This window comes from Lytechinus pictus, chromosome 7 (genome assembly GCF_037042905.1).
Source record: "Lytechinus pictus isolate F3 Inbred chromosome 7, Lp3.0, whole genome shotgun sequence".
NCBI classification, from domain to species: domain Eukaryota; kingdom Metazoa; phylum Echinodermata; class Echinoidea; order Temnopleuroida; family Toxopneustidae; genus Lytechinus; species Lytechinus pictus.
In genome coordinates this window covers 12440351-12467162 of record NC_087251.1, presented here as the reverse complement: position 1 = coordinate 12467162, position 26812 = coordinate 12440351, and the positions used below count along the sequence as shown (strand labels likewise).

Below are 26812 nucleotides of genomic sequence, written 5' to 3'. Positions count from 1 at the left end.
TTTCATATATTAATTTCAAATAACAAATTGTTTCAATTTGTATCATCCTGAAGCCTTTTCCACATTAAAATACTGGCACAGGTCTCTTAAGGACGTTCCACAGTTATATTTGTGCGCATTATGATCTGCGCATAGTTTACACTCTGCGCGCTGACGTCACAATGGATGAACAGGTGATTAATTAGCTGCGGGTATGAGCTGATTTTTCTCATCTTCTGCACTTTAACTACAGATCCGATGCGTTATTTGATGAAGCTAAAAAAATGAATTATTCCATGGACCATTCAAAAAAATGTTCTCTACAATTTCAAAATACTTTACTCTGCAGTGCTGCCAAGAATCACGAATACTACCCCGAGTTTGAATAAATGGTAGAGTGGTTTTGATTTTTTCTTCACATAGATACAAAGCATTCGGCCCATTTTTGGTGTTTTAAAAAGCACATTTGCTCTAATAAAAATGCTGATAGTTTAAAAACAAGCACATGAACCCCTATTTTTTAATGTTTGTACCTCTTAAGTATACCTTCCTCTACAACTCTGCAAATTTTGGTGAAAATGACATGGATTTTGAATAAAGTACAGCATTTATTGTACGTTTGTAGTTTGTTACTGAAATTTTACATTTTTTAGATTGGGATTGTGTTATCTTTTACGCCATTTTTAAGAACTGACAGTGCTGTTAAACTTAAAATTGCAAACAAATAGCACTATTAATAGATTCTCCATTCTAACGATACAATTATTAACTCTCTTGCGAAATTTGATGACTTTTTCATGTATTTTGACTGAGTAATGGAGGTTTAAACTCATTGTAGTAATCTTGGGCGGTCTAAAAATGCCAAATTCTTTTGAATGCGCAATTCTTAAGAACATCAATTTGGGTGAACTTTGAAGCTCTATAGCAAAAAATCAAGCACATGGACCTATGTTAATTTTTGCATATTTCAAATAGTAAGGTTCTAAAGAATCTATGTGCAAAGTTTGGTGAAAATGACATGGATTTCACTTTAACTGTGGAACGTCCTTAAAGCGGATGACAGTATAAATACTTTCCGCTTGAGTGAGCAGCACAAGTTCATGAAAAATGATTTGCGCAAGACTTAGAAATAGTTATTTGGATAAACGTAGACGTTTATCACAAAGAGCCAGAGGAGTCGACCCTCGGAGGGAGGGGGTGATCCCCAATATATTGGCGGTCAGACATATTGATCCCCCCGATAATAGGCAACTTGAAATATTTGTATTCACTTAGATATGCCACGTATGTTTAAAAAAGCACTGGAAAGTACTATAAAACTATAAAATTCTTTTAAACTCACAAAAGTTTCAATTTTTGGAGGCGATTCTGTATTATTATCGGGCGCGCAGAGAGGGAGGAAAATTTTGATATTTTTTCACATTTGTCCCCACCTAATCAGAAACATTGATCGACGCCCATGTGGAGAAAATTGATTTAAATATATCCTTTTCCTTTCTAACTCGTTTCTTTGCCCAAAACACTTCATAGTGCGCCACTGCTCTTAATTCCCACCAACCAAGACCATTGCGATAATATTTACTTTGTATGTAGCATTGATTCGCATGGGTTTGATTTTTCTTGTTTTTCTCCGGTTTTTTTGTCATGCCTGAGGAAAGTGTGGAGAAACAAATATGAAATGAAGTATGAAATGTAAACCCCTTTTAACTGACAAAAATTACTTTAAAAATGTTGGAGGTGTCTGGAATGAACGCTTGATTATATTAATTTGTTTCATTTTGTGTCCTCAGAACCAGCTGGTACATACATTGACGACAGTAATGTTTGGAAAGTAACATTGTCCATCTTAAAAAGTTTTGTTTACCTAGGGTTTCAATGTTAATTCGGGAAGCAGACAAGATATCCGTTTTATTTCCATTGATGAAAAATGAAAAAAAATATATAAAGAGTATACGAGAAATTTACAGCACGGTCAGTTGATTTTTGCCTCTTCACCTTACACAACGTGAAAACAGGGCCACCGCTAAGGGGGGGGGGGGGGTGCGACGCCCCCTAGTAATGTGGATATCGTCGGTAAATCAGTGCTGCCGTTGGGAAAAATGAAGAAAAGGAACGAGAGGGGGAAAAAGAAGGGAGAAAGGGAAAAGAAAAAGGGAAAGAAGAGAAAGAGATAAAGAAAAAGAAAGAAAGGGAGGAAGGAAGAAATAAATAAAAAATAAAGTGACAAAGAGAAAGAGGAAAACAAAAGAAAGGAGGAAATCAGTAAGAGAAGAGACAAGGTTTAAAGTAAATATGCCTGTTTGTCGGTGTAATTAAAGGTGCGGAGTCTGAGATGTTGGAAAAATGATAAATTGTCTGCTATACGCAAGCCTAGGGCTGTTGAACTGACGATTGTCGGGAAAATGACAAACTTTCCATGTGTCGGGTCACGCAGGACTGTTCAAACTTCTCCATGTACCTTGTTCTTGCTCGGTACCTTTACCTTTGTCGGTAAAATAATGTCAAATTGCACATGTTATCGTTAAATTGTAATTTATTTTGCGCAATGCGAACGTGGGGAGCTCTCTGTACAGACCGGGGTACCGACAATTAATGATTAGAAAATCCCGGTTTAAGGTCTAAGTGTCAAAATATGTTCAGCTCGTGCTTCGCGCTCGCATCGTATATTTAGTGAGATCCATACCCTCTCCACAATTCTCCTTTATGTTGGACAGTGCTTAAATTTCCATCAGAATGTCAAAATTTTCCGCTCGCGCTTCACGCTCGCATTAAGATACACAGCTTGTTGAATTGCATATGCCGCATCTGACTCTGTTCTTTATATAAAAACGTAAAAAAATGTTAAGTTGTCAAGTCAAAATATCAAAAGTTGTCAGCTCGCGCTTCTGTACCGACAGTGATAAGAACGTAATGGTCTAAAGTCTAAATCTAAAAAAAATCAGCTCGCGCTTCGCGCCATATATTCAGTGAGATCAATATTCTCTCCTTCATCTGTTTGGACAGTGCTTAAAATTTCCCTTTCGGGTCAGTACTATACAAAAAAAATCAGCTCGCTCTTCGCGCTCGCATTATGTTTATTAATTAGATACACAGCTTGTTCAATTACATATGCGAAATCTAAGTTATATAGGCATAGTATTCATACAAAGAGTGCTTAGAATGTCAAGTTTTACTGTCGGAAATCAAAATTTTCAGCTCGCGCTTCGCGCTTAGATCAATTGTTTAGTTAATATATCCATCCTCTTTATGGTTACAATCGAGTTTTCAGGTTAAAACATTTTTTTTTTAAGCTAGCGCTTCGCGTTCTCATGTTTGGATTGGCGAGAAATGTCACTGCGAACAGGTCTTTTTGCTGGCCAGTGGGCCTATATTAAGAATTTCAGCTCGCGCTCTGCGCTCGCATGGGCCGTTTAATAGGATACCCAACAGTAACCTAAGTAGTTTATTATTACAAAAGTGTTAATAATGTTCAATTTTCAGGTCTAAATAAATTGAATCGCGCTTCGTGTTCGCATGGTAATTCATATTCAGGCCGCAATAAACACCTTATCTTGCTTCTAAGAATAAAAAATTAGTTAGGACTAACCTCTATAAAGAAAGAAAAAAAAAAGATCAGATATTGGCGGCCGCCAAAATATATGTGGTTGAAAATATTTTCGCTCTGCCCCCCCCCCTCATTGATGAAAGCTGGAACTGCCCCTGGGTATGACGAAAGAAAAAGTGTCTAAGGAGGATGTAGAACAAAAACGAGATTCATTGTCGCCGGACGTCGGTAGTCAGTAACGATATTTGTCGGTAGTCAAGGCCTCCACCCACCCCCCCCCCCACTTGAAAAGGCCTAGCAACGCCCCGCGTGAAAATTACATTTTTTGCGCAAACCGATTTCCGCGAGCTTTAAAAAAATAGACAGCGCACACTTAAGCGTAACATTCTGTCAAAAATCATACCTTCATCTTACACCTGAGACAAAATCCTAAAAATATATTTGGAAAAATATCCCCATGTTGTATTTTTTTTAAATCTGTTACTAATACTCACTGTACAACATATTTTCTAATACAATGCGTCATATGAAATAGTCGTTATTGACATAACAAAAATAAATTTTCGTAATTTTGTCACCAGGACAACATGAATTAATTTAAAGCCTTATTATTTCGTTTAATCATATTTTCAAAACTTTGAATTGAATATTAATCTTATGTTTTGTTTAAAATTTATTCACATATTTTACAAATAACAATATCTTAATGTGTATTTATAATTAGGCCTACATATTTCATTAACTGCATGATATGATGGAAACTGAAATTATATGTTTAAGTTACTTGTTTCAGTGGGGTTTTTACAAATTTATTTATTAAAACCATCTTTATAACATGTTCGGATAAAATACACTGTTTTTCAACACGGTCCTGTTAAATCGAAAATATCAAGCAACAGTAAAAATGCATACAAAACTTAAGTTAAAATACTAGGTATACTTAAAGGTCAAGTCCACCTCATAAAAATGTTGACTTGAATCAATAGAGAAAAATCAGACAAGCATGATGCTGAAAATATCATCAAATCGGATGTAAAATTAGGAATTTATGACATTTTAAAATTTCGCTTATTTTTCACAAAATATTTTATATGCACAATTTATTCACATGCAAACGAGAGAATCGATGATGTCCCTCACTCACTATTTCTTTTGTTCTTTATTGTTCGAATAATACATTATTTCAATTTGTGCAGATTTGACAATAAGGAGCAACTTGACTGAACCATAAAATGTTAAACAATGGTAATTCAACATGTTCAGGGAGAAATAAAACTTTGTTTCACAGGACAATGAGGAGAAAATAAGAATATTTCATATTTCATATAATAAAATACAAAAGAAATAGTGAGTGAGTGATGTGATCAGTTTCCTCATTTGCATACCGACTGGGATGTGCATATAACTGTTTTGTGAAATTAAGCGAAACTTTAAAATGTCATAACTTTCTTATTTTACATCCGATTTTGATGAAATTTTCAGTGTTATGCTTGTTGGATTTCTCTCTTTTTATTCAAATCAAATTTTTGTTGGGGTGGACTTGTCCTTTAATGTACAATAAAAGTTGCAAGAAAAATAGAAAGAGCAGGAAGATAGAATCTGAGGATGCAGAGTTCAGGGAAAAAATCATAAAAGAAACAGAGAGGGGTAAGATAGAGATAATGTGGTTAAGTATATGATAGAAGTATAGAGTGAGAGGAAAGAAAGGAGTGCAACAACGTAATACAGAATTAACTATAATTACACAATGAAATATGGATAAAATATCAGTCTACTGTCAATTTTAAAATACTTTTTGTACGACCTCTTGAAATGTACAAGGTTTGAAATATTCTGGAGTTCATTTGGCAAGGAGTTCCATGTCTTTATTGCACTATATTTAAAGAATTGAAACATTCAATATTTTGCTTAGGTAATACAACATTCAGTGAAACAGCATTTCGTGTATACATTCCATGCATATCTGTAAATAGTTCAATATCATTACAGAGTCTAATAGGTGCAAGGCCATATATACATTGATAAGCTAAAATACATAATAAATAATCCCTCTTTGTATAAAAAGATTGCCATTTCAGTTTCTTCATTAAATCTGTACAACTAATAGAAAAATCATATTCCTTCATTACTATACGTGCCGCTCGTCTTTGCAGTCTTATGATAAGTTCCCTGTTTTTCAATGAACAATATTCCCCCAAACAGAACAAGCGTAATCTATACATGGCTGAATAGTTGTTTTATATAAAGTATTCAGTAAATCTGTTTCAAGAGTTGAACTTAAATGTCGTAAAGTATGTAACTTAAATGATATTGATCTACAAATATGTTTGACATGGACATTAATGAGATTATTATCAATTTTAACACCTACTTACAGAATTAACTTGTTAGAGTTGCTCACCGTTAAGCTTTATATCAAGTTTTACTTTGTTTTTTTTTAATAAAGAGTTGAAATAAACATTATACTAGTTTTAGTAATATTAATCTTTACAAAATTGTCTTTATACCATTTATCAATTTCATGTAAACATACCTGTTAATCGCGTTGAATGTTACTTAACTTAGAATCGGAAATGTACACAATAACATCATCAGCAAAATTATTACAAACAGCAGTCGAAATTCATTGTACAATATCATTTATAAATCCATTGTACAATATCATTTATTAGGAGGCTGCACTCTACGAGCTCCGCTTTTTATATAGCAGCCTCCTCCATTTCTAACCTGATATGTAATAATCTTCAATATTTGAAATATGTTTTGTTATTTGTATGTCAAAGTGTACAAAACAAACTGTAATTGTTGAAAATGGAAATAAACGAAATGTAAACAAAAGGAAAATAAATATAAAAAAATAAATCCGGGCCTAACACTCCCCCTGTGGAATTCCAACTGTAAAAAAAATAGGGTTTGACTGTTTTCCATGACATCTTACTGATTGCTTCCGATTTGTTAAGTAAATTTTGAACCACAAAAGTACCCCATATTTACAGATACCCCATACTTTTCTAATTTAAATAACAACATTTTATGATAAATTGTGTCAAAGCAATTTGATATACTGTATCTGAAAACAAGCGCCTATACCATTTCGTGATTAAGTGCATCATACCAGTCATCTATAACACGATGGAGACAATTTACTGTAGAGTGATGTTTTAAAAAAGAAGACTGATCAGAAGTTATCAAATCATTGTCTATTAAATAAGAGTGAAGACATTTTTGATCTAATTTCTCTATAATTTTGGCAAGATGGCATACAACTGAAATCGGTCTATAATTTGAACATGAATCCTTGGGCCCCTTTCCTTTATAGATAGATGTTACTCTTGAATAATTCCAGTCATTAAATACTAATCAATTTTTTAAAGAGTAATTTAAAAAAATACAAGTCAACGACGAAAGTATGAGAGATTGTGATTTTTCAAGAAGTTTACTATCAATCTCTAAAATTTGCTAGTGCAACAAGTATGAATACATTTTGGGTTTTTTTCAATTCGGTTGTTTGCAATGATTAAAAGAATTAGTAAAATTTCGTCCAACATTGGCAATGTGTTCGTTAAGTTTTTTAAGACTTAGGTCATTATGAAAAGAATTTGAATATTTGCCAGTAGCCAAATTAAGTTCTTTCCAAAGCTTTATGGAGTCATTTTGAAACTTAGATGAAATTTCAATAAAGTACTTCATTTTTGCTTCACGAATAGACGAGAGAACTTTATTTCTGATTTTACGATATTCATCTTCAAGTTCCTCATCATCAGACTTGTCTTTAAGGTAGTCACGTTGATATAAGTTCGAGAATATCATTAGTCATCCAAGGATTATATATCGATTCTTTAGCCGTACTTCCTTTATAGGAGCATGTCGATTACAAAATGATGAAAATGCTTCCTTCCATTTTAACCCTATCTGATCATTAATAACCGAATTGTCATATTAATTACCATTAAAATTGCATAAACCTCACATTTACTAATATCATCAAGAAATGAAGATTCATCAAACTGTTTGAAATCTATAAACCTGACTGTTTTATGTTGCAATTCATGAACATCAAAATTAATGCAAGTAAAATTAAGGAGGAGAGATCACGGTTACGTCATTTTTGAGATGGTTTGTAGAAGGCGGGCTAAAATTGATGACTTGATGCGGTAATATATTTTTTTGCTATGGTGTAATTGACCCTTTAAGTTTTTATTGTACAAGTATACATATCATCATTATGGAACTGCTTTAATGTAAATTTCAAAGTGTAATATGAAAAGGACAACAATGTCACACGATGTTTTTACAAAAATCCATACTTAAATGATAGTAGAAATGGTAACATTATTTTGAAGGTTTACCCCGTTTTGCTCAAAAATAGGACCGCTGGCTTTCGTACTGTCAGAGCGTCTAAAAAGCTCTCCAAGTGCCACGCGAAAGTTAGGATGCCTAACGATGTAAATGATAGGGTTCAGACAAGAATTACAGAGTGCCATTACTCTGCACACATATTGAGTTGGAGTGAAAAAATACTTGATGGAGATGAAACCAATGTTGACACCGAAGAAGAATATTTGACTTGGTAACCAGCAGATGATGAATGCGATGATAACAATGAGCATGAGCTTAATGACGTGATCACGAGCTGCCAAATGTACAGAACGTTGGGTTCCCTTAACGGCTTTCCTGAATGTTTTGGACTCCCTGTGGAGGACGACAGCGATCGAAGATTGGGTGACTGCGAGTATCAAGGTTGGGATGATGAAACGAAATAGCAAAATGAAACATCCATAGACCGCCTTAGCTCTATTGGTACTGAACAAGAATGAACAAGCATTCCTGCTGCTGTCTACCCCATAGGATGTGAAAACGGGAATTCCAAAGAGAAGGCTAACAATGAACCACATCAATTTGACGATCAAACAGACACGGCCTTTGGTGACATGGCGCTTGAACTGCAACGGATGTACAATGGCAAAGTAACGATCACAGGAGATGGCTACGAGGCTATAAGTGGATGCTCCAAGACAGATCCACATCAATACGTTGCTTCCACCGAAACAGCAGTAGACGTAACCTAGCGTTGAGACCGGAACAGTCCGATGAGCTGGGAGGGGAATCATCAGAAAGGACGCCAGAAGATCAGCAGTGGCCAAGCTTCCAACCAGGATGTCGGTAGAGCGACTTGCTGCACGACACTTATACAATACGAGAATGACCAAGAGGTTTCCAGCCATACCAGTCACTGCAGACATCAGTTGCAGAATCAACCACCAATGCCAAACTAAAGGATGCCATGACCATACTCTTAACGTGTCATTACCATCATCCGTGTCGAAATACTCAGAGGATGAGGCAAATGTAAAGTTCATCGGGAAGGATGATTCGATAGACATATCTTCTTGACTTTAACAGATGTCACTAGTTAAGCTTACTCGACGTATGAAAGGTTGCTTTTCACTTACAGACGTACTGTCACGATCAGCAAAACTGTCAGTATGTGATTAAAGTAGGGCACGGCCTAATGTTAATGAAAGGGGAGAAAACAACCTTGATACAAATACTTTAGAGAAGAGCAGGCCTAAGACTGAATGTGCTAATACTGAGCCATGGAATACGCCATCTATTGTTTTTCAGTATGTGTTTTATTTGGACTTAAAGCTATACACGCGTTAGAACATTCATAAGCTAGGTTTGAAAATAAGTAATCGAATGAATTCATAAACCAGAATTTTTTGTAGGAATATCACAATTCGACTGCCCTTAAGTTTCGATTAATCTACAGAAAAATGGAACCCTAGAAAACTTTTAACAAACACTGATCATCTAAATATAAAATAGATGCTCATCAAATCTCAAACATCAACTTCACCACTTACAATAGTTTACTAATCTTTGCTTCTTACATACAGAAATCTGATAGTAATTTAAATGAATTGGAATTTGAGAATAAGAATAGTAAAGTAGAATATAATCACTTAAAATCTGACTGAAAAGTGATGATTTATTTGCATGAAAGAAAAAAGGAAAGTGAAAAAAAATCTTACCGTATACAGATCAATCGACCGTTTCTTATTGGAATAACGTTGAAGCACCTTTTACGGCTCTAAAAGTTACATGACATCGATGCATCTTCTCAAATTCCTGTTTTATCCAAAATACCTCACTTTCATTCTTCTTATATACCATATCAATCCAACAGCCAATAATTTTCACTCGATTTTATTTTTCAATTTACATCCCAACAATTAAATTGCCACTTGAACCCCGCCCGTGTATCGATAACTCTATTCACAAGAAACTTTTAATTTCCTGTGAGCCCTTGTAAAAGTGATGCCTGAACTTTCTATATTTAAACAGATGAAAGGAAACTTGAGTTGCCAACGGAACACACTGCGTGACAGCCTTGTATTAAAATACGTGCGTATAATAAAATAAACCTGCCGAAAAATTCATGGTAACCATGACAATCAATAGTGAAAAAAAATCTTCATCGGCCGAACTTCATTTTCTCCTAAATCAAGTCAACTTTCATCGCTACAACTTAACCTTCAAAACTCATTAATTTGTAGCGAAACTTTACAGGAAACGTAAAAGGTATACCAAGTGCAAACTTTACTAAAATTTGAACGAAATAAGAGTCTTGCAAACAGACGGGCAAATATCATAACGTGACAGTTATATTGTGAATGGTATTTGAGAATCGAAATGAAACTGCCAACCAATCAAAATGGATATGATTATCTATGGAATCAATATTCGTAACAAATGTGTCTGTTGCATAAGAAAGGTATATTTTAAAAAGCTTCTGAAATAATAATAATAATGATTTTAAAAAGGGATTTTATTTCTACGGCATTTAATGAACCAATTGTGATTATTTTATTCCTTATGCCGAAGCCGACTATTTCTATTTTACTCAGGTGCTTTTATTTACTGCTAAACCTCGATTGTTGGCGGTGAGGCCCTTTTCAGATTTTCCTATTTTGGAGCCGGAGATTCGCCATTGTCATCTTGCAGTCATGGCAACGCATTAAGATGCGTCTTTTACAGTGCGCTTCCTCCATCTTCAGCGCATTGATTTCTTTGAAAGGTGAGTTTCACAATCCGTATGTTCATGAACAGAAGTTTTTTTTCACGACTGTTTCAGAAACAGATCTTGAATTCTTTTTTTTTTGGTCACATCATGGGCACTGACTAAGAGTGTGACATTTTTTTTGAGCTACGCTCCTTTTAAAATTTACGATGTTATCTCTACGGCATTTAATAAACCAATTGTCATTATTATATTCCTTATGCCGAAGCAGACTATTTCTATATTATATATATATATATATATATATATACATATATACATTAACTTACATTAATAAATGAATCCGTAAATATACTAAGTGAGTAAGAAAAATAAAACATTTACTCCTCTTAAGTAGCCTGTGTAAATGAAACTTGTACATATACATTGTGGGAGAGTATATACTCTCCAAAATAATTTAATACCGTTTTACGTGGTATATACAATCTGGAAGTATCCAAGCATAAACATATATCATGGAAATACGGTGTCAAATTATAATGAGACAAAATACTCTTTCAGGATGAATTAAAAAATGTGGATCATGGCAGTTTTTGTTCTGTTATATTGAAGATTTCTTTAGGTGTATTTGTTTTTTTCTTTATTGGTATACATTTTTTATTAAGGATTTCATTCAAATGATGTACATAAACTCAAGATAAATACCAAACAAAAATACAAATCTTCATGTTATATCAACGAGAATATAAAAAATATTGACTAAAAAAATGAACCAAATAATGATGGAATTAAATGCCTTAAAATATATTTTTATACCCCCCGAAAAATAACTAAACTGAGCCCCGACCCGCTATGTAACCTAGTAATAATTGATATTGAATAATTTTAAGAAAAAGAATCAGCATAATTTATTATCATTATATCCCTGATACCATTCTACATCAAGCTTCAGCATATATTTACATAATAATGCACACATACACACACCCACCCACCCGCACACATACATACATAAACAAACATATAACCAGATATGTTCATGAACGTTTACTTTTTTTGCGATATAGGGTATAGACAAAAAGAGAATCTGCAAATCAGATTGATAAAAGAGAAGGGGAAATAGAAAAGAACTGGTACAAAATCAATCATCAACATTCACACTGTACCAAGATTCACACTCACACCACTCGAGACACATCCTACCCGTTTACACTCAAATCCCTATTCACCTTCAGTTCATCCCATTTCTGTAAATGTAAACTTAACTTGCCTAACTTCGTTGTCAGTCGACTTTCACCCTCTATACAACCCGTAATTTATGTATGTACTTTAATGTATACACGAATATCAATTATACACACACATAAACATATGATATAAATCAAAGGGGTTCGAATTGATGTAGTTTTATCAGTGTTATGTATCAGTTTTTATTCTGCCTAACAGCTAATTACTGCTTATACAAATAAAAGGTTACAAGAAGCTTGCGTATTTGTTAAATGATATCAAGTACGATCGATAAATTTGATAATCAGTCCAAGATCAGAGTTGGGTACAATACAATTAAATGTTTCTTTATGGTGGGATTCAAAGTGTAACATAAGTCACTAAACATTCAAAGCGTTTCATATCCAGGTCGCTTTGATTACGTTGACAGTGTTGTAAATAAATATGGCGAAAATATTGACCGGGTTCGTGGCTATTTGTGTAGTCTTGATGAATTTTCATCTCGGGAAGAATAATGTCAATGCAGGTAAGACCTTGAACTTACTTATTTGTTCATCTTAAGGACGTTTTTAGAATGAAAGGAAAATTAGTTTCAAGAGCAACCTAATGGGGGTTAATTGGACCTAATTAGTTCTCCCGATGTTGCCTAATTGCTTCGATAGATAATTGATAGCGTGATATATATATATATTTTTTTTATTTATATAACCCTTTTTTTCTTTTGTTTTCCTCAACTTCCCCCAAATAAGAGGTTGCTGTTAGTAGTTCAATCTTTTAGCTTCACAGCAACGTTATTTCAAGTGTAATGGTAACCACTTTTTGTTCAAATAATATTTCCATGTTAGATACACTCTAAGAAAGGAAATGTTAAATCAACATTTGAAAGGTTGGAGGAGTGACAATCTTTATATGTTATATCCAACCTAGCTGAATCCAACAATTTAAATGTTTGGTCAAACCGCTTAAATTGGTATAACTGCAACATTAAGAAAAGGTTGTCACTCCTCTAAGCTTTCAATTATTGATTTAACATCTCACTTTTAGAGTGTACAAATATGCTTTTAAAACATGGCTACCATTCATGTTGACGTTAAATATTACGTTGAAAATATTTCAAGAATTGAGGACAATTTGGGTTCAAAATATACAACTAAACATATCGTCTCAATTCTTTTTGCATATGCAGCAGATGATAAGTACATGCAAGCATATAGCAGACTGGTCTCTGCATTGGAAGATACCATCGATTGGAATGAAACTCTCAAACAACTTCCTGGGTTTGACTGCTACCAAGCACGTCCACTTCACCTGCCGGTATAAGATAATATAGGGAGTTTTTGCTTCCATGAATGTATTGTTAAATGAGTTGTTGCTTCCATGAATGTATTGTTAAATGAGTTGTTGCTTCCATGAATGTATTGTTAAATGAGTTGTTGCTTCCATGAATGTATTGTTAAATGAGTTGTTGCTTCCATGAATGTATTGTTAAATGAGTTGTTGCTTCCATGAATGTATTGTTAAATGAGTTGTTGCTTCCATGAATGTATTGTTAAATGAGTTGTTGCTTCCATGAATGTATTGTTAAATGAGTTGTTGCTTCCATGAATGTATTGTTAAATGAGTTGTTGCTTCCATGAATGTATTGTCAAATGAGTTGTTGCTTCCATGAATGTATTGTTAAATGAGTTGTTGCTTCCATGAATGTATTGTCAAATACCTTTTTATGACAAAGCATAACCAAGAAGACTTTGTCGAAAGTTGATGAATCAGAGCAGCATGCAGTTTCGTCATTGACTCTAGACAAATGACATAATTCAAAAATTTTCATCAACTCCGAAACTCAGGACGGAACTACTGTTCCGGCTCACCAATTTTCGACAAAAGACCTCTCAGCTGTTCTTTGTCATTTGACGGGCATTTACTATTTCTCGCAGCCGTCTCCGTTGCAGTTGCGAGAACTCTTTAGTTGATCAACTGTTGAGAATTAAATGAGTGAATATATTGAATGTCTTTATCTAGAAATTTTGTTCTCATTCATCATAAGTAAATAAATGTAAGGAAATTATAAACACACACACACACCCACCCTTACACACACCCACACACACACACACACACACCCACACACACACACACACACACACACATATATATATATATATATATATATATATATATATATATATATATATATATATATAAATATATATATATATATATATATATATATATATTTATATATATATATATATACTATATGCAGTGTTATGATTCTTACTTTTATGACTGAAATTTCTATCTTGGACAATAACTTTAAAAAATAGTATTAAAAAAAAAACACTGTCAAACACACAAAGATTACTACATTGTGTGATTTAAGTTAAGGAATTATAAAGCTGCTAATCAGAATCTGATGAATATAGAATAGTGTGAATCGAATGGGTATCATTGCTTAAATATTCCTATCCATCTGTTGATGTGATCATGTTGTTATCAACCTGATCAAATAGTATTTGATTTAATTAACATGTTTGTATACTTCTCTTATGGCTAAAATGATTATAATGATGTACAGAAATATTATCATTACAAAATACATTACCGAAAAGCATTATATTATTGATAAGTGACGATTCTCTGTTGTTCGAATCTCGGCCGTTCTTATAACACTTTCTTATTTTACTAAAAGAGATGTGGATGGAAAGTATACGTATCTGTTTTTTTGTTTGTTTTAATGAATAAAAATGTGAGGTAAAAATAAAATCGAAGTTGGGCTCCGCAATATGACATGCTTTCGAATGATGCTGGCTTTAAAGGGTTTGTTGATGGTACTGTTATTAGGTTCCTTGTCATAACCTTTAACTACGAATTAAACAAACTTTTCACTTCAAGTATATCTCTTTTAGCAATGTGTATTTGATCAGTGGGTGTCTTTATTTGATAGTACTCCAGAGGGTAAAAAATTGATTAGATAATCCCTGGATCAAGGTTCAACTAGTCATTATAGATAAGATAATCCAGATAATTATTTGAATTTTGTCTGTCCTTATTTTTCTGAAAACGTCAATGAAAAGGGGTGTGTGTTAGGAGTTGTTCTTTATCACTGGAATATATTTACAGGCATTAACAACATTAACAACAAAGTTAGGAAAAAATATCAATAAAGATGTTGTATCATTATTCTACATTCACTTTTAAGCTTTTTTACATTTGTTGTGCATAAGTTAACATTATTGTTGTTTCCAAAGGACACATCTTATGTGGCGATACGTCTTATATGAAACTCGACTTGATGAACATTATTAAACTAAAATGAGGTTAATTAAATGAGTCCACTCGGCAATAGTTGTATTAAATGCCTGATCACCTCCATTGACAGTATAACATTTTAGTCTCTTTAGATATGTTAGGTTTGTAATCTCTAGTTAAAAAAATAGGCCCACACGTTCACTGTATTCTCCCCCCACACACAACCCAGTTTGTTCAATTATAATATGTTACAAAAAGAACCGATTACAACTACATGAGCTCTAAAAAGGGGATATAATATGTAGTAATAATCTGTATAGCATATTGATAACATGTAATTGCCGCTTTCACTAAAGACTTCCCCGACACTTTCCTCATTTAAGAAATGTCTCAAAACTTACCTATTCTAATTTTCGGTACGGTTTCTAAATAATGTTCATAATTTTGTCACTATTTTTGTTATGTTTTGCACTCCCTATTTGTGTTTCTGTTATTCTTTTATTCTTTAATGCGCTTTATCTGATCAAAAGGCGCTATGTAAAGGAAATGTATTATTATTATGATTAATAAGTTTGCTGCGCATTTTCAAAAGTTACACAGCGGAGAAACAGTTGTTACTTCCACTATTAAAGTGATATACAAAACAAAACACACAGAATAAAGCAAAATACACAAGGGTGTGTAACAACATAACTGTTACCATGGTTACGGCTTGGTGTTACTGAACTACCCTGTCTTTGCTCTTCCTTCCTCTCCTTCCCTTTTTTGTTTTGTTTATAATTATTCTTTTCTATATTCACTCCAATTGTCATTTTAACGATCTGTAGCCTCTTGGGAGAGAACTAACATTTTCATGTGATGCCCTTCCTCCTTCGGACGAGATCCCAACTTCAGGTAATCAGAATCCTCCTTGTTCCCAGACAATTTTTGTGTGTCCTTTCATGAATCAATCCTCCAATCAATCTTGATTTTCAACATCTATAGTAACAGATATTGATGGTGACAATCGAATTTTGTTGTTGTTGATGATGATGATGATGGTGATGATAATGTTGATGGTGATAATGATGCCAATGATGCCAATGATGGTGAACATCATTTTGTATAGCGTCATTTATCTTAGGAAACACTCAAGGCGTGGCAGTAGCTACGCTACAATCCCAAAATATTTCACATGTTATTCATCACAAAGCTGCCGAAAAATGATTATTTCTTTAGTTCAAATTTGAAGACCTCAAGGTTGAAAAAGACTTTTCATCCGAATGGATAAGAGTGAATTGGTAAGCGGAAAAGATATGACACGTCATAACTTTACCCTTAGGATTATGTATAATTTTGAAAAAATGTCGACAGGCGAAATAAATTTATATAAAGCAAAATATCATTGTAGGGACCAAGAATGCTACTCGTTGATTTCTAAAAGATGGATCTATAGAGAAATGACCGATAGATCCTATATGAAAAAGTTGGTAAATGACGATAAACTAGTACCAAAGAGTCGCCGAAGGTTTCCATTTTGTTTAACGAATATAGGCATATGACTACATTTTTGTGCAAACAATGTAGTTTAATTTGGGGAAACTAACATAATTACCCAATGTCTCATCACTATGAATGTTAATTAAAATGTATTTGTTTCTACTTCACTTGATCAAGGCAATCAATAATGATCATCAGAATAAAATTCAAATGTTCATAAACGAGTATTTTAAGAGGTAACCTTAAAAAACAAGATTCTTCAATGAACTTATCCTGTATTTTATTGTCAATATAGCTCACAGAATTCGGCCGGCAGACATCAGGGTAATTGGTGCTATGGGGGACTCATTAACGGTAAGTATGCGCAAAAACATTTAAAAATTGACAGAGATTTAATCTTAAACACTTATTGATTGAACATTATTTTGATACATTAATTGGTACCTATGCCATCCCATTGTCATGATTGTTGATAGGGCAAATTCATTTTAACTTACTTTAAATTTTAGGCGCTTCTCCACATACTATCGACTGTTATAGAAATGTAAGTAAAAAGAAACGCAAGATGTAATTGATAGAGAAATACTTACAAAAAAAATCCAGAGTAGGGATTTTATTTTTAATATCTCGGTGATATAAAAGTAGGCCTACTACTGATCTTTCCAAGTAAACATAATATTTTTCTTTGGTATGTATTTTGGTACATTTAGGCAGCAAACGGAGCAGGAGCATGTTTTCTTCCAGAGCTTCTCTATATGTATAGAGGCCTAACATTCAGGTATACTCCTTTTTTAATTTCTAGAAAATATTTTTTGCTTACAATAGTTTCTTGGCGTCCCCTCAAATTTCAAGGGTTTGACTTCCTGTTCATCTGAAAGTCTGCAAAAAAGAGGGGGAAATGCAGCCACTCTGTAAAATGATCGGTGATGAAGCCTTCAAGTTGAATTTATATGAAATGATCCAAACTCATACACGTCTTTTTCATCAAGGTAATGAATACATTTGAAATAGAGCTCAAGTAATAACTTTGATATGTCATCCACAAAACTGGTATAAAGGATTGGTGTAAGAAAACTACTACAGAGACTGACCACAGTCTTTGATGTAAACGTGTATTGGATTTGAATATTTCTAATATATATCTTAGAACGACACGAAAAAAATTGATTAAGTTGTAACCTTGCTGTAAATGATATTGATTTTTGCTACTCTCTCAAGTCTTCATGAAATGCTTTGAGTGTATTTAATCTGTTTTATATTTTCAGCCACGGAGGAGATGAAAGCTTTGAAACAAATCCAACTCTTGCCAGTAAGTGCTGTAACATAATTTTAACACAATTTTCATTTTAAAGTTGGTGGGAGCTGGAAAAATAAAATACAGTCCATTATAAGGAAAGTTGTGGTCTGATAGGAAATTATCTTGATTGGAATTTCAAGTAATGAAATTTAGTAAGAACGTCAATCATTTTCATATCATTATTTACGAAAATAACTTAGGATAAAGAGAGCATTATAATTAATTTGGTGTTCCTTTTGTTCCACAAAGGCCAATAATGAATAAGGTTTACGTCATGATATTATACAAATATCCTATCGAACATCCCCCATTGAAGACTACAATAACAAAATGATAATCATTCATTGTAACTAACTCTCCTGATAGAATTACAGACAATATAGTCACTTTTCTTCATTCGTTCAATTGTAGAGGGAAAACATAAGTTTATCAAAATAAATGAATGAATATATTCAAAATAGACGAATTTCTGAATTACAAATCAATAAAGAAAACAAATACAAGAAGAATAAATATATTGATTATTTTCATTTCTACTAAAATGTCTCTATTTTTCTTTTTATTCATTCCGCTTTCTTTTATAGATATTCTGCGGAAGTACAATCCTGACCTCAAAGGTTACGGGGTGAATACAGGAATGTGGTACTCTGATGATTCAAGTATGAACGTGGGGCATCCTGGAGATATAGCTGCGTGAGTTTCATCACAAAATGTTGATAACGATAACGAACTCCTGGCAACAGTGTTCATTGCTTATGAATTGATTTTATCTGTATCAATTGCAAGAGCAAGTCCTATCATGCAATGTGATAAGACGAGAAGAGTAAACTACATCGTCCAATATCGTGAATAAAAAAGTGAAATGCTTGGTTTTATTCCAAATACAAATTCTAGCTACTCTGGCTTCATATTTGCAAAACTATCATTCTTACAATTTTATGTATACGAGCATTTTACGATGAAATCCATTAGACAGAAGGGCAATTGAATGATCGAAAATTGATTATGAATGTAATCTATTCTTTTGTTTCACAACAATCATCATGATTTCGTTTTCTTAAAAAAAAAATCACGTTCATCTCTGAAATTCAGTGACATGCCTAACCAAGCCCGGTGGCTAGTATCAAAGATGAAAGCTGATCCGCAGATCGACTACGAGAATGATTGGAAGATTATCACCTTGTTCATAGGAGGTAACGACCTTTGCGATTGGTGCGATAACAACGAGTACTACTCACCAGAAAACTATGTCAAGCATATCCATGAGGGTCTTATGATTCTTCACGATGAGGTTTGCTATTTAACTTTGAATTCTTATATTATCATAGGAAAGTTGCCGGCGCCATTTTCATTCATGAGTAGAGATGTTCATGGTGACGAAAAATACGAGATTTGAAAGTGTAAAAACAATGTGGAGAAAAGCGATGGAAAATCAAATTACATACAAACGTAACTACGACATTTTATAAGCACAACAATTGGTTTATATTCTGACTTACAAACACCAAGCCATCCTACTTCTAATTGTAATGATATTGATAACTCCTGTTACTTTATTTCCAAATCCACTTATAACATGATAAAGAGCTAACGATAAATAATGGCTGAAATGGTGTCATTCCCCCCCCCCTTTTTTTTTAAATATCCGCAGATGCCACGAACGATCGTCAATGTCATAGGTACGATTCGCGTTTCTGAAGTAGAAGTGTTAAGGGCCCCAATATGCGATATATTCCAATGGTAAGTTGGATTGCTGCATTGATATATATATACAAATGTCGTTTAAAGTAAATTCTACCTTGGGTATTAAAAAAAAAAACTACCGACGTTATTTACGTATAAACAATTAGTTGATACGTTACATCACAATATATCATTTAACAAAATTTAATGCAGAAAGATTTTCTCGTACCAACGATGAGGCTCAGATTAACATACCAAACATGCATGTATCCAGCTCCCCAAGATAACACTGTGCTAGACTCAACCCAGGTGACGTAAATGGCGACCTGACACGATTAAATCCTTGAAATGCCTCTGTAAATGGTATATAGCCTGGCTAAAACCGGGGTAATAATATCCACGTCCTTTGGAAGCATTTTGGAACGTTATACTATAATACAAGAACTGTGTATTATTATCGTTCTTATTGTTTTTGAAAATCACGAACCCATCCGTTGAGGATTTTTACTAAAGTTTCAACTTGACGGGATCAGCTCATTAGAATGTATAGGCCTATACCATACTCGGTTTCTGACGAAATGATTGGGTTTTGTTTCAATATCTGAAGTACTGTATGTAGACAGATACCAACCATCCTTGAATAATTCATGATTAAAGGAGAATGAAACCTTTAGAACAAGAAAGCTTGTGTGAAAACAGACAAATCAAAGAAACAGATCAACGAAAGTTTGAGAAAAATCAGACAAATAATGAGAAAGTTATGAACATTTGAATATTGCGATCACTAATGCTATGGAGATCCTCAAATTGGCAATGCGACAAAGATGTGTGATGTCACTTGTGAACAACTCTCCCCATTACTTTAGTATATATTTCACTTAAATTGCCTCTTTTAACACATCTATCAGTAGATCATGTGTTCTTTCTATAGGAGGGCATGTAATACAGATTTTTAAAGAATACATCATGGATAAAGAGTTTGTATCACCACAAGAAAAAGCAGAAAGAGACATTTTGAAGGTATTTTATAGTCCATCAAAGGGAAAGTTGTTCACATGTGACATCACACATCCTTGTCGCATTGCCAATAGGAGGATCTCCATAGCATTAGTGATTGCAATATTCAAATGTTCATAACTTTCTCATTATTTGTCTGATTTTTCTCAAACTTTCTTTGTTCTTATTCTTTGATTTTTCTGCTTCGACACAAGCCTACTTATTCCAAAGGTTTCATTCCCCTTTAAGTATTTATAATAAAGTTTAGAATTACAAATTTTCATTTTCATTGTGAAAGCATTATAAAGAACAACCTTTGGCTATATTTAAGAAAATGCCCCATTAACTTGATGAATGGTTTTGATTTTCTTTGTGCGCTATAGGGCATTTTGTCCATGTGCATTATTTTTGACCCCCGATGAGCGAGAGAACTTTGATAATCTCACCAAAGCTTACCAAGTGAGTAAAGAATTAGAGTCGGTGCAAATTCACATCTTATACCTAATTGTCCGTGGTTTAAAGTAAAATTTCAAATTTTCATATTTATTTCTATTAAGTTTAAAGGACAAGTCCACCCCAACAAGAAGTTGATTCAAATAAAAAGAGAAAAATCCAACAAGCATAACACTGAAAATTTCATCAAAATCGGATGTGAAATAAGAAAGTTATGACATTTTAAAGTTTCGCTTAATTTCACAAAACAGTTATATTCACATCCTGATCGGTCTGCGAATGAAGAGACTGATGACGTCATCCACTCACTGTTTCTTTTATATTTTATTATATGAAATATGAAATATTCGAATTTTCTCCTCATTGTCAAGTGAAATAACAGGTATTTTCTTCATGAACATGTGGAATTAGCATTGTTTGATACTATATGGTTCAGTCAAGTTGGTCCTTATTGTCAAATCTGTAAAAAATGAAATATTGTATAATTTAAACAATAGAAAACAAAAGAAATAGTGAGTGAAAGACATCATCGACCGTCTCATTTGCATGTCACCGAGTTGTGCACATCACTGTTTTGTGAAAATAAGCGAAACTTTTTAATGTCATAACTTTCTTATTTTACATCCGATTTTGATGAAATTTTCAGCGTTATGCTGGTTTGATTTTTCTCTATTTTTCAAATCAACATTTTACTGGGGTGGACTTGACCTTTAAGTAACCATTTGTGATTTACCTTTAAGAAAATATCGTCATCGACAACATAAAAATGTTTTGTATTAAAAATGGCTTGTTTATCCGTAGACAATCTACTAATGGCTTTGGGAAATAAACGTTATCGAAATTCATATCATACAAAACGAAGTGATTTTTTAAAATGGAAACGAAGTCTGCTTTTAATGTATCAAAATTGTACTAAGTGCTTTGCTTTTTGCTGAATAGGGCCTACTATTTTTTATGAATATGAACCACGTGCAACCTTTTTTTTAGATTGAATAGCATTTGAAATCTACTTTTATTTGAGTATGTGTAATAGTTCATAAATGAGTCTTTCTAGTCATAATGTTATCAGAAGACTAGTCAATTTTATGTAATTATTTTTGAAATGTGTGGGGAAGAGTTAAATTTCCAAATGCGAATGTAGCTGTTATATAATGAATATTGTTAATTTTCAACTCTGTGTATGTTCTTTAGGAAGCACTGGAAGAATCGATAACAAATGGGCAATATGATGATAAAGAAGATTTTACAGTTGTGTTGCAGCCTTTCTTACATGAATCAGCCGTTCCATACACAGAGGTATGATATGTGTTGAAGATATGACGTGCTATGGTGGCGGGTTGCCATGATAATGCCTATCTTATCCATGACAAGATCTAAAAAAATAAAGAGAAATGAAAACATAGAATTGTCTATAATGATGCGATCATCGACTCATGTTATCATGTGATTTAGAACAATGTACTAGATTCATAAGTGGCGTTCGTCTTTGCCCCCTCTACTAATATAAAAATTCAGTGAAACAAACCAGATTAGAAGACAATGTACTGTATTAAATATAAAAAAATAAGAACACCTATCTTAGTTTTGATTGCATTATTCCATTTTACTATCTTTAGAAAACAATTCGTCATATTCCTTTCGGTTAAAAACTAAATTCATAGCAAATGTCATTAATCTTTCATTTTTTTCTCATGACTCCCAACAGAGCGGTGATCCTGATTTCTCATACTTTGCGCCAGACTGTTTCCATCTTAGCGCTAAGGGCCACGCCCAAGGTGGTCTTGAACTTTGGAAAAATATGGTAAGGAGGAACTAAATGTAATGACTTTTCATATTAAAAGAAATCTCATATAGACCATTATGAATGATGTCAATTTGGGCTTACTTAAGTCCAAAACTGACAAAATAAACATCTACCGACTAGCATTATCATTCGAAACATAATTTTACCATTTTACCATTTGTTCAATTCAATTCACAATGGTTTATTAAGATAAAAACTTCCATCGCAGCACAGAGCCGAATTACAAAAAGCTTTTACAATATAAAAGATCGAAATCATAAGGAATAAGCATAGTGTGGAATATAACAACGAAAACACAATACAGTATAGCCCTGTCCTTGAAAAGTTTAATTGTAAATGTAATACCGTTTAAGTAAAAAACCTCAACAAATTGACACCTCACAAATCCCCAATTAAAGAAAAACAAAATGTCATGAACACATTGTTATAATAATTCGATACCATATTTATGTGCTATGTCTTCACGCTTGGATAATCAGGAGATATTTTTTACTGTGATGTAAAGTTCCATTTGCGCCATAGATCATAGATCATTTAACGTCAATGAACTTTGGCCGTGTTGGGGGTATTTGTTTAATTGGTATCATAACTTAGAAAGTTTATGGATTTAGTTCATGAAACATAGACATAAGGGTAATAAGTACAAATGATTGTTTCGCACATGGCACAAGTCTTGGGTCACATGATCAAGGTCAAATGTCATTTTGGGTCAATGGACATAGTATTTTATTATCATATAAATGTTTTATTCTGTGAATAATCATTCAATAGCTGTTTTCACTGCTGCTATATCAAATGGCGTAATGCAGGTGAGACTGCCAGAGGCGTTCCACCTCGGCGTTCCACTTGTTTTTTTTTTTCACTCACATGGTATATATTCATGTTTGCCCTTGAAAATATTTGATCATCTTTCATTACAGATTGAACCTGTGGGTGGAAAGGCTACTACCTGGTCTCCAGACAAAATTAACCTGACATGTCCGTCTTCGGTATGTACATAGATGGTTCCATGACATTTGCTTCGACGACAATGCTCCGCTCTACACTCTTAGAAAATTTTTCCTTAAAATAAAAGAAGTTCCTGCAGCCGAGTCTCGAGAACACCTGTAATCTTACCAGATTGCGTAATATTACATTATATCATGTAAAATTACAGGAAATTGGTATTTGGTGTATGGAACCTTACAAATTTCCTTAAATAAAACACCCTTTTCCCCTTTTTTTGTTAAATTGCAGAAAAATTCCTGTTTTATGAATTTACAGAATGATTTTATTATTGCTTTCTGCAAAAATCTTCTTTTTTTCTGTAAAATCAGGGTTTTTTAACAGTGTAAATTCCACACACTAATCGAATGACCAATTTCAACCCTGGGTTGAACTATACCCTTCCCTAAACCTATATAACCCTAAACTTAATATAAGACCCCATTGCAATCCTAACCCTAACCCTACATCTTAGACGAAATAAAGCCAGAAGCAATTGTCGCAGGTGCAAATGTCGTGTCAAGATATATAAACATTCTATATCTAAGAAACTGGGAGAATAATAAGGATAATTGTATCCACATGATCCAGAAAACACTAAAAGATGTTAACGTTACATGTGACTTCAACAACATCATGGCTACTCATGATGTCAAGACCTTTTGAAAGTGTTTCTTTTCCCCCAAACACATAATTGAATTAAAAGTTAAGATATGTTGCTAAAATTTAAAATCTATATCCCAACTTAAATCTATACCATTACAGCGAATCAGCGATGAATCGACATCTTTTATGGCTTTCTTCAAGTTGGATTAAAGTTCCAATGGGTATTAGCCGTAATACGTATGATTTAGTTTTCCTCGAATTTTGTATTGTTCGGCTGCAAAATATAAAAAATATGGAAATGTGAATCAGACCGTTCGATATTATTTTGCTGTATGTTAATAACACATGTGATGTAGTTTGCTAATAATAACAAATAAATGAATAGGTTGATAAATGTATCCAACTGGCATAATTTATCTAAAGACATCAGAAATGCACCATCTTTGAATTGCTTTAAGACAAAACTTAAGAAAAAACTTACATCTGGTCCCTAAATTGAGAGATTTTCTTAGTTAAAGTTGTGGGTTGATTGGTTTGACGATTAATTTATTGTTTCATTTGATATAATGTATATAGTGTTGCCCAGGTTTGTTTTTCTTTTTCCCTTGTTATGTAATGCACTTTGTAAGGATAAGTTGTTTTTATGTATCATGTCTTATTGTCTATATGTCACGATGCACTCGTCACAAGCACTGCTTACAGAGTTGCTACCTCTATTGTGTTGTTAAATTTTTGATATTGTATTAATTAATAATTTTATCTTTGGAAATAAATGTTGAATTGAATTGAATTGAACTCTCCTTTATCTATGTTGACCTTAATTATTTAGAATATAATTTATAATCTACAGTTTGATTAAGAAATAATGAAAGTTTAACTCAGATATTCTTTTTTTTTTCAACAAAGATATGACGTGTGCTCACGAACCATTTCCTTCTTTTCAAATTGATACACAGGAGTTTCCTTATATCTTTACCAACGTGAATAGCAGACCTCAGTTTTGGGAGCCAACACAGCCAGCTACAACAAGCAAATCATCTAGTCCAATTGGAGCTGGAGTATTATCAATGATAACAGTTGCACTAGCAACTAAACTTCTAGCTACTCGTCACTGATAACAAAAACGATATAAAAATGGATAATATATGATATGGGCCATGCATGACTGGTACACACCATGAACTCACAAACCCATGTCAATAACAGGTTGAAATGGTTAGGCTCTGATTCACAAAACTTTTTTATCGATAAATCAGGCCTACTGAATTGCTCTTAGCCAATCAAATGTTACCATTTCATTATCTTGTGACAGGAACTGGGAATTTGTCACGAATAACATATTGTATGGAACAGAGCCCAAAGTAAAGCTCTGAAATTGTCGACTTTGATTTGACAATAATCATCTAACTAAAAAGATCTGGATGTTATTTCACATTAAATAATTTAGCATCTATCAGACGACAAGGTTTTCCTTAATTTAAACAAACTTGAGCATCTTATATATTTTGTAGGTTGATGCAAAGTACAATTATGTTTATTTTGCTACAGATGGCGGAAAATTTATTGCTGGTATAAAATTACGTGAACTACTTCTCAAAAGATTGTGAAACATCCTTTTTTCTGACACCCTTCACCTATGTGTGTACTGTTATAAAATAGAATTAATTTAATCATAACTGCATGCAAGGTTAGGTGATACGATATTGGTGACCTAGTTTAATTGCGATTAAACATTCAAATATATGATATATAAGATATGTCTGTTTTTCCAATAAATGATTTCTACTGTTAACTTTCTGTAAAAAATAAAGAAAAAATAAGATGTACATAAGACAAGCTTTTATGTTGTCGTGTTATTTTTTAACTCTTATTTGATAAAGTAGAAACAAAATATTCCCTTTCGTCACTATTCATTTCTATGACCAATGCTCGTGTTTACTTAGCATTTAAATTAGAAAGTATGTATTAACAACGGAGAGTTTTGCAGTGTCATAATAAATAAATGAACCAAATAATAAGTAAACTATCAACAAACACCCAAACATTCATGTTTCTTTCAAACGTAGCACACTAACTATACAAATGCTGGAGGTTCCTTACCATAATGCTTTGACTTGGCTAACTCATTGTATACGCCAATCGCACTGGCTTGATTGAAATTCTCATGCAGAAAAAAAGGAATTACACAATTTTTCATTTATTGTTGTTGAATTAACTTCTATAAAGGATAAAATAATTTCTGAGACTTCACAGGATTTCTCACCAAACTTACTGAATGAGTAAGGGAATGGGAACGATAGAGAGAGAGAGAAGATGAAAAGAATGGGAAGTGGAGAGAGAGAGAGAGAGAGAGGGTTATGTGATCCTCATTATGCTCATGGTCATATGAAATCCTCTACATGATGTTTTGGGGTAGACCTAAATATGTAATTTTACGCTTTTACTTGGTCACATCTTGTAATTATAACAGGTCGAATTTGTACCAGA

General features: G+C 33.2%; 1 protein-coding gene across 2 annotated transcripts; it reads left to right on the top strand.

Annotated features, from left to right (window-relative positions):
* The first annotated feature begins 12076 nt into the window (after positions 1–12076).
* Positions 12077–26161, top strand: LOC129266003 (phospholipase B1, membrane-associated-like). 2 transcript variants are annotated; one of them, XM_064101950.1, is made up of 14 exons: positions 12077–12300; positions 12961–13088; positions 15851–15917; positions 16798–16856; positions 17213–17280; positions 17768–17811; positions 18384–18492; positions 18892–19090; positions 19451–19539; positions 20862–20937; positions 22123–22227; positions 22637–22732; positions 23656–23724; positions 25282–26161. In XM_064101950.1, exons 1-14 carry the CDS (start codon positions 12219–12221, stop codon positions 25438–25440), a joined length of 1350 nt encoding a protein of 449 aa, XP_063958020.1. In that variant the 5' UTR covers positions 12077–12218; the 3' UTR covers positions 25441–26161. The 2 variants fall into 2 exon arrangements, with proteins under 2 accessions (XP_063958020.1, XP_063958021.1); XM_064101951.1 differs by having other exon boundaries at positions 12122–12300; positions 12964–13088.
* The last annotated feature ends 651 nt before the right edge of the window (positions 26162–26812 follow it).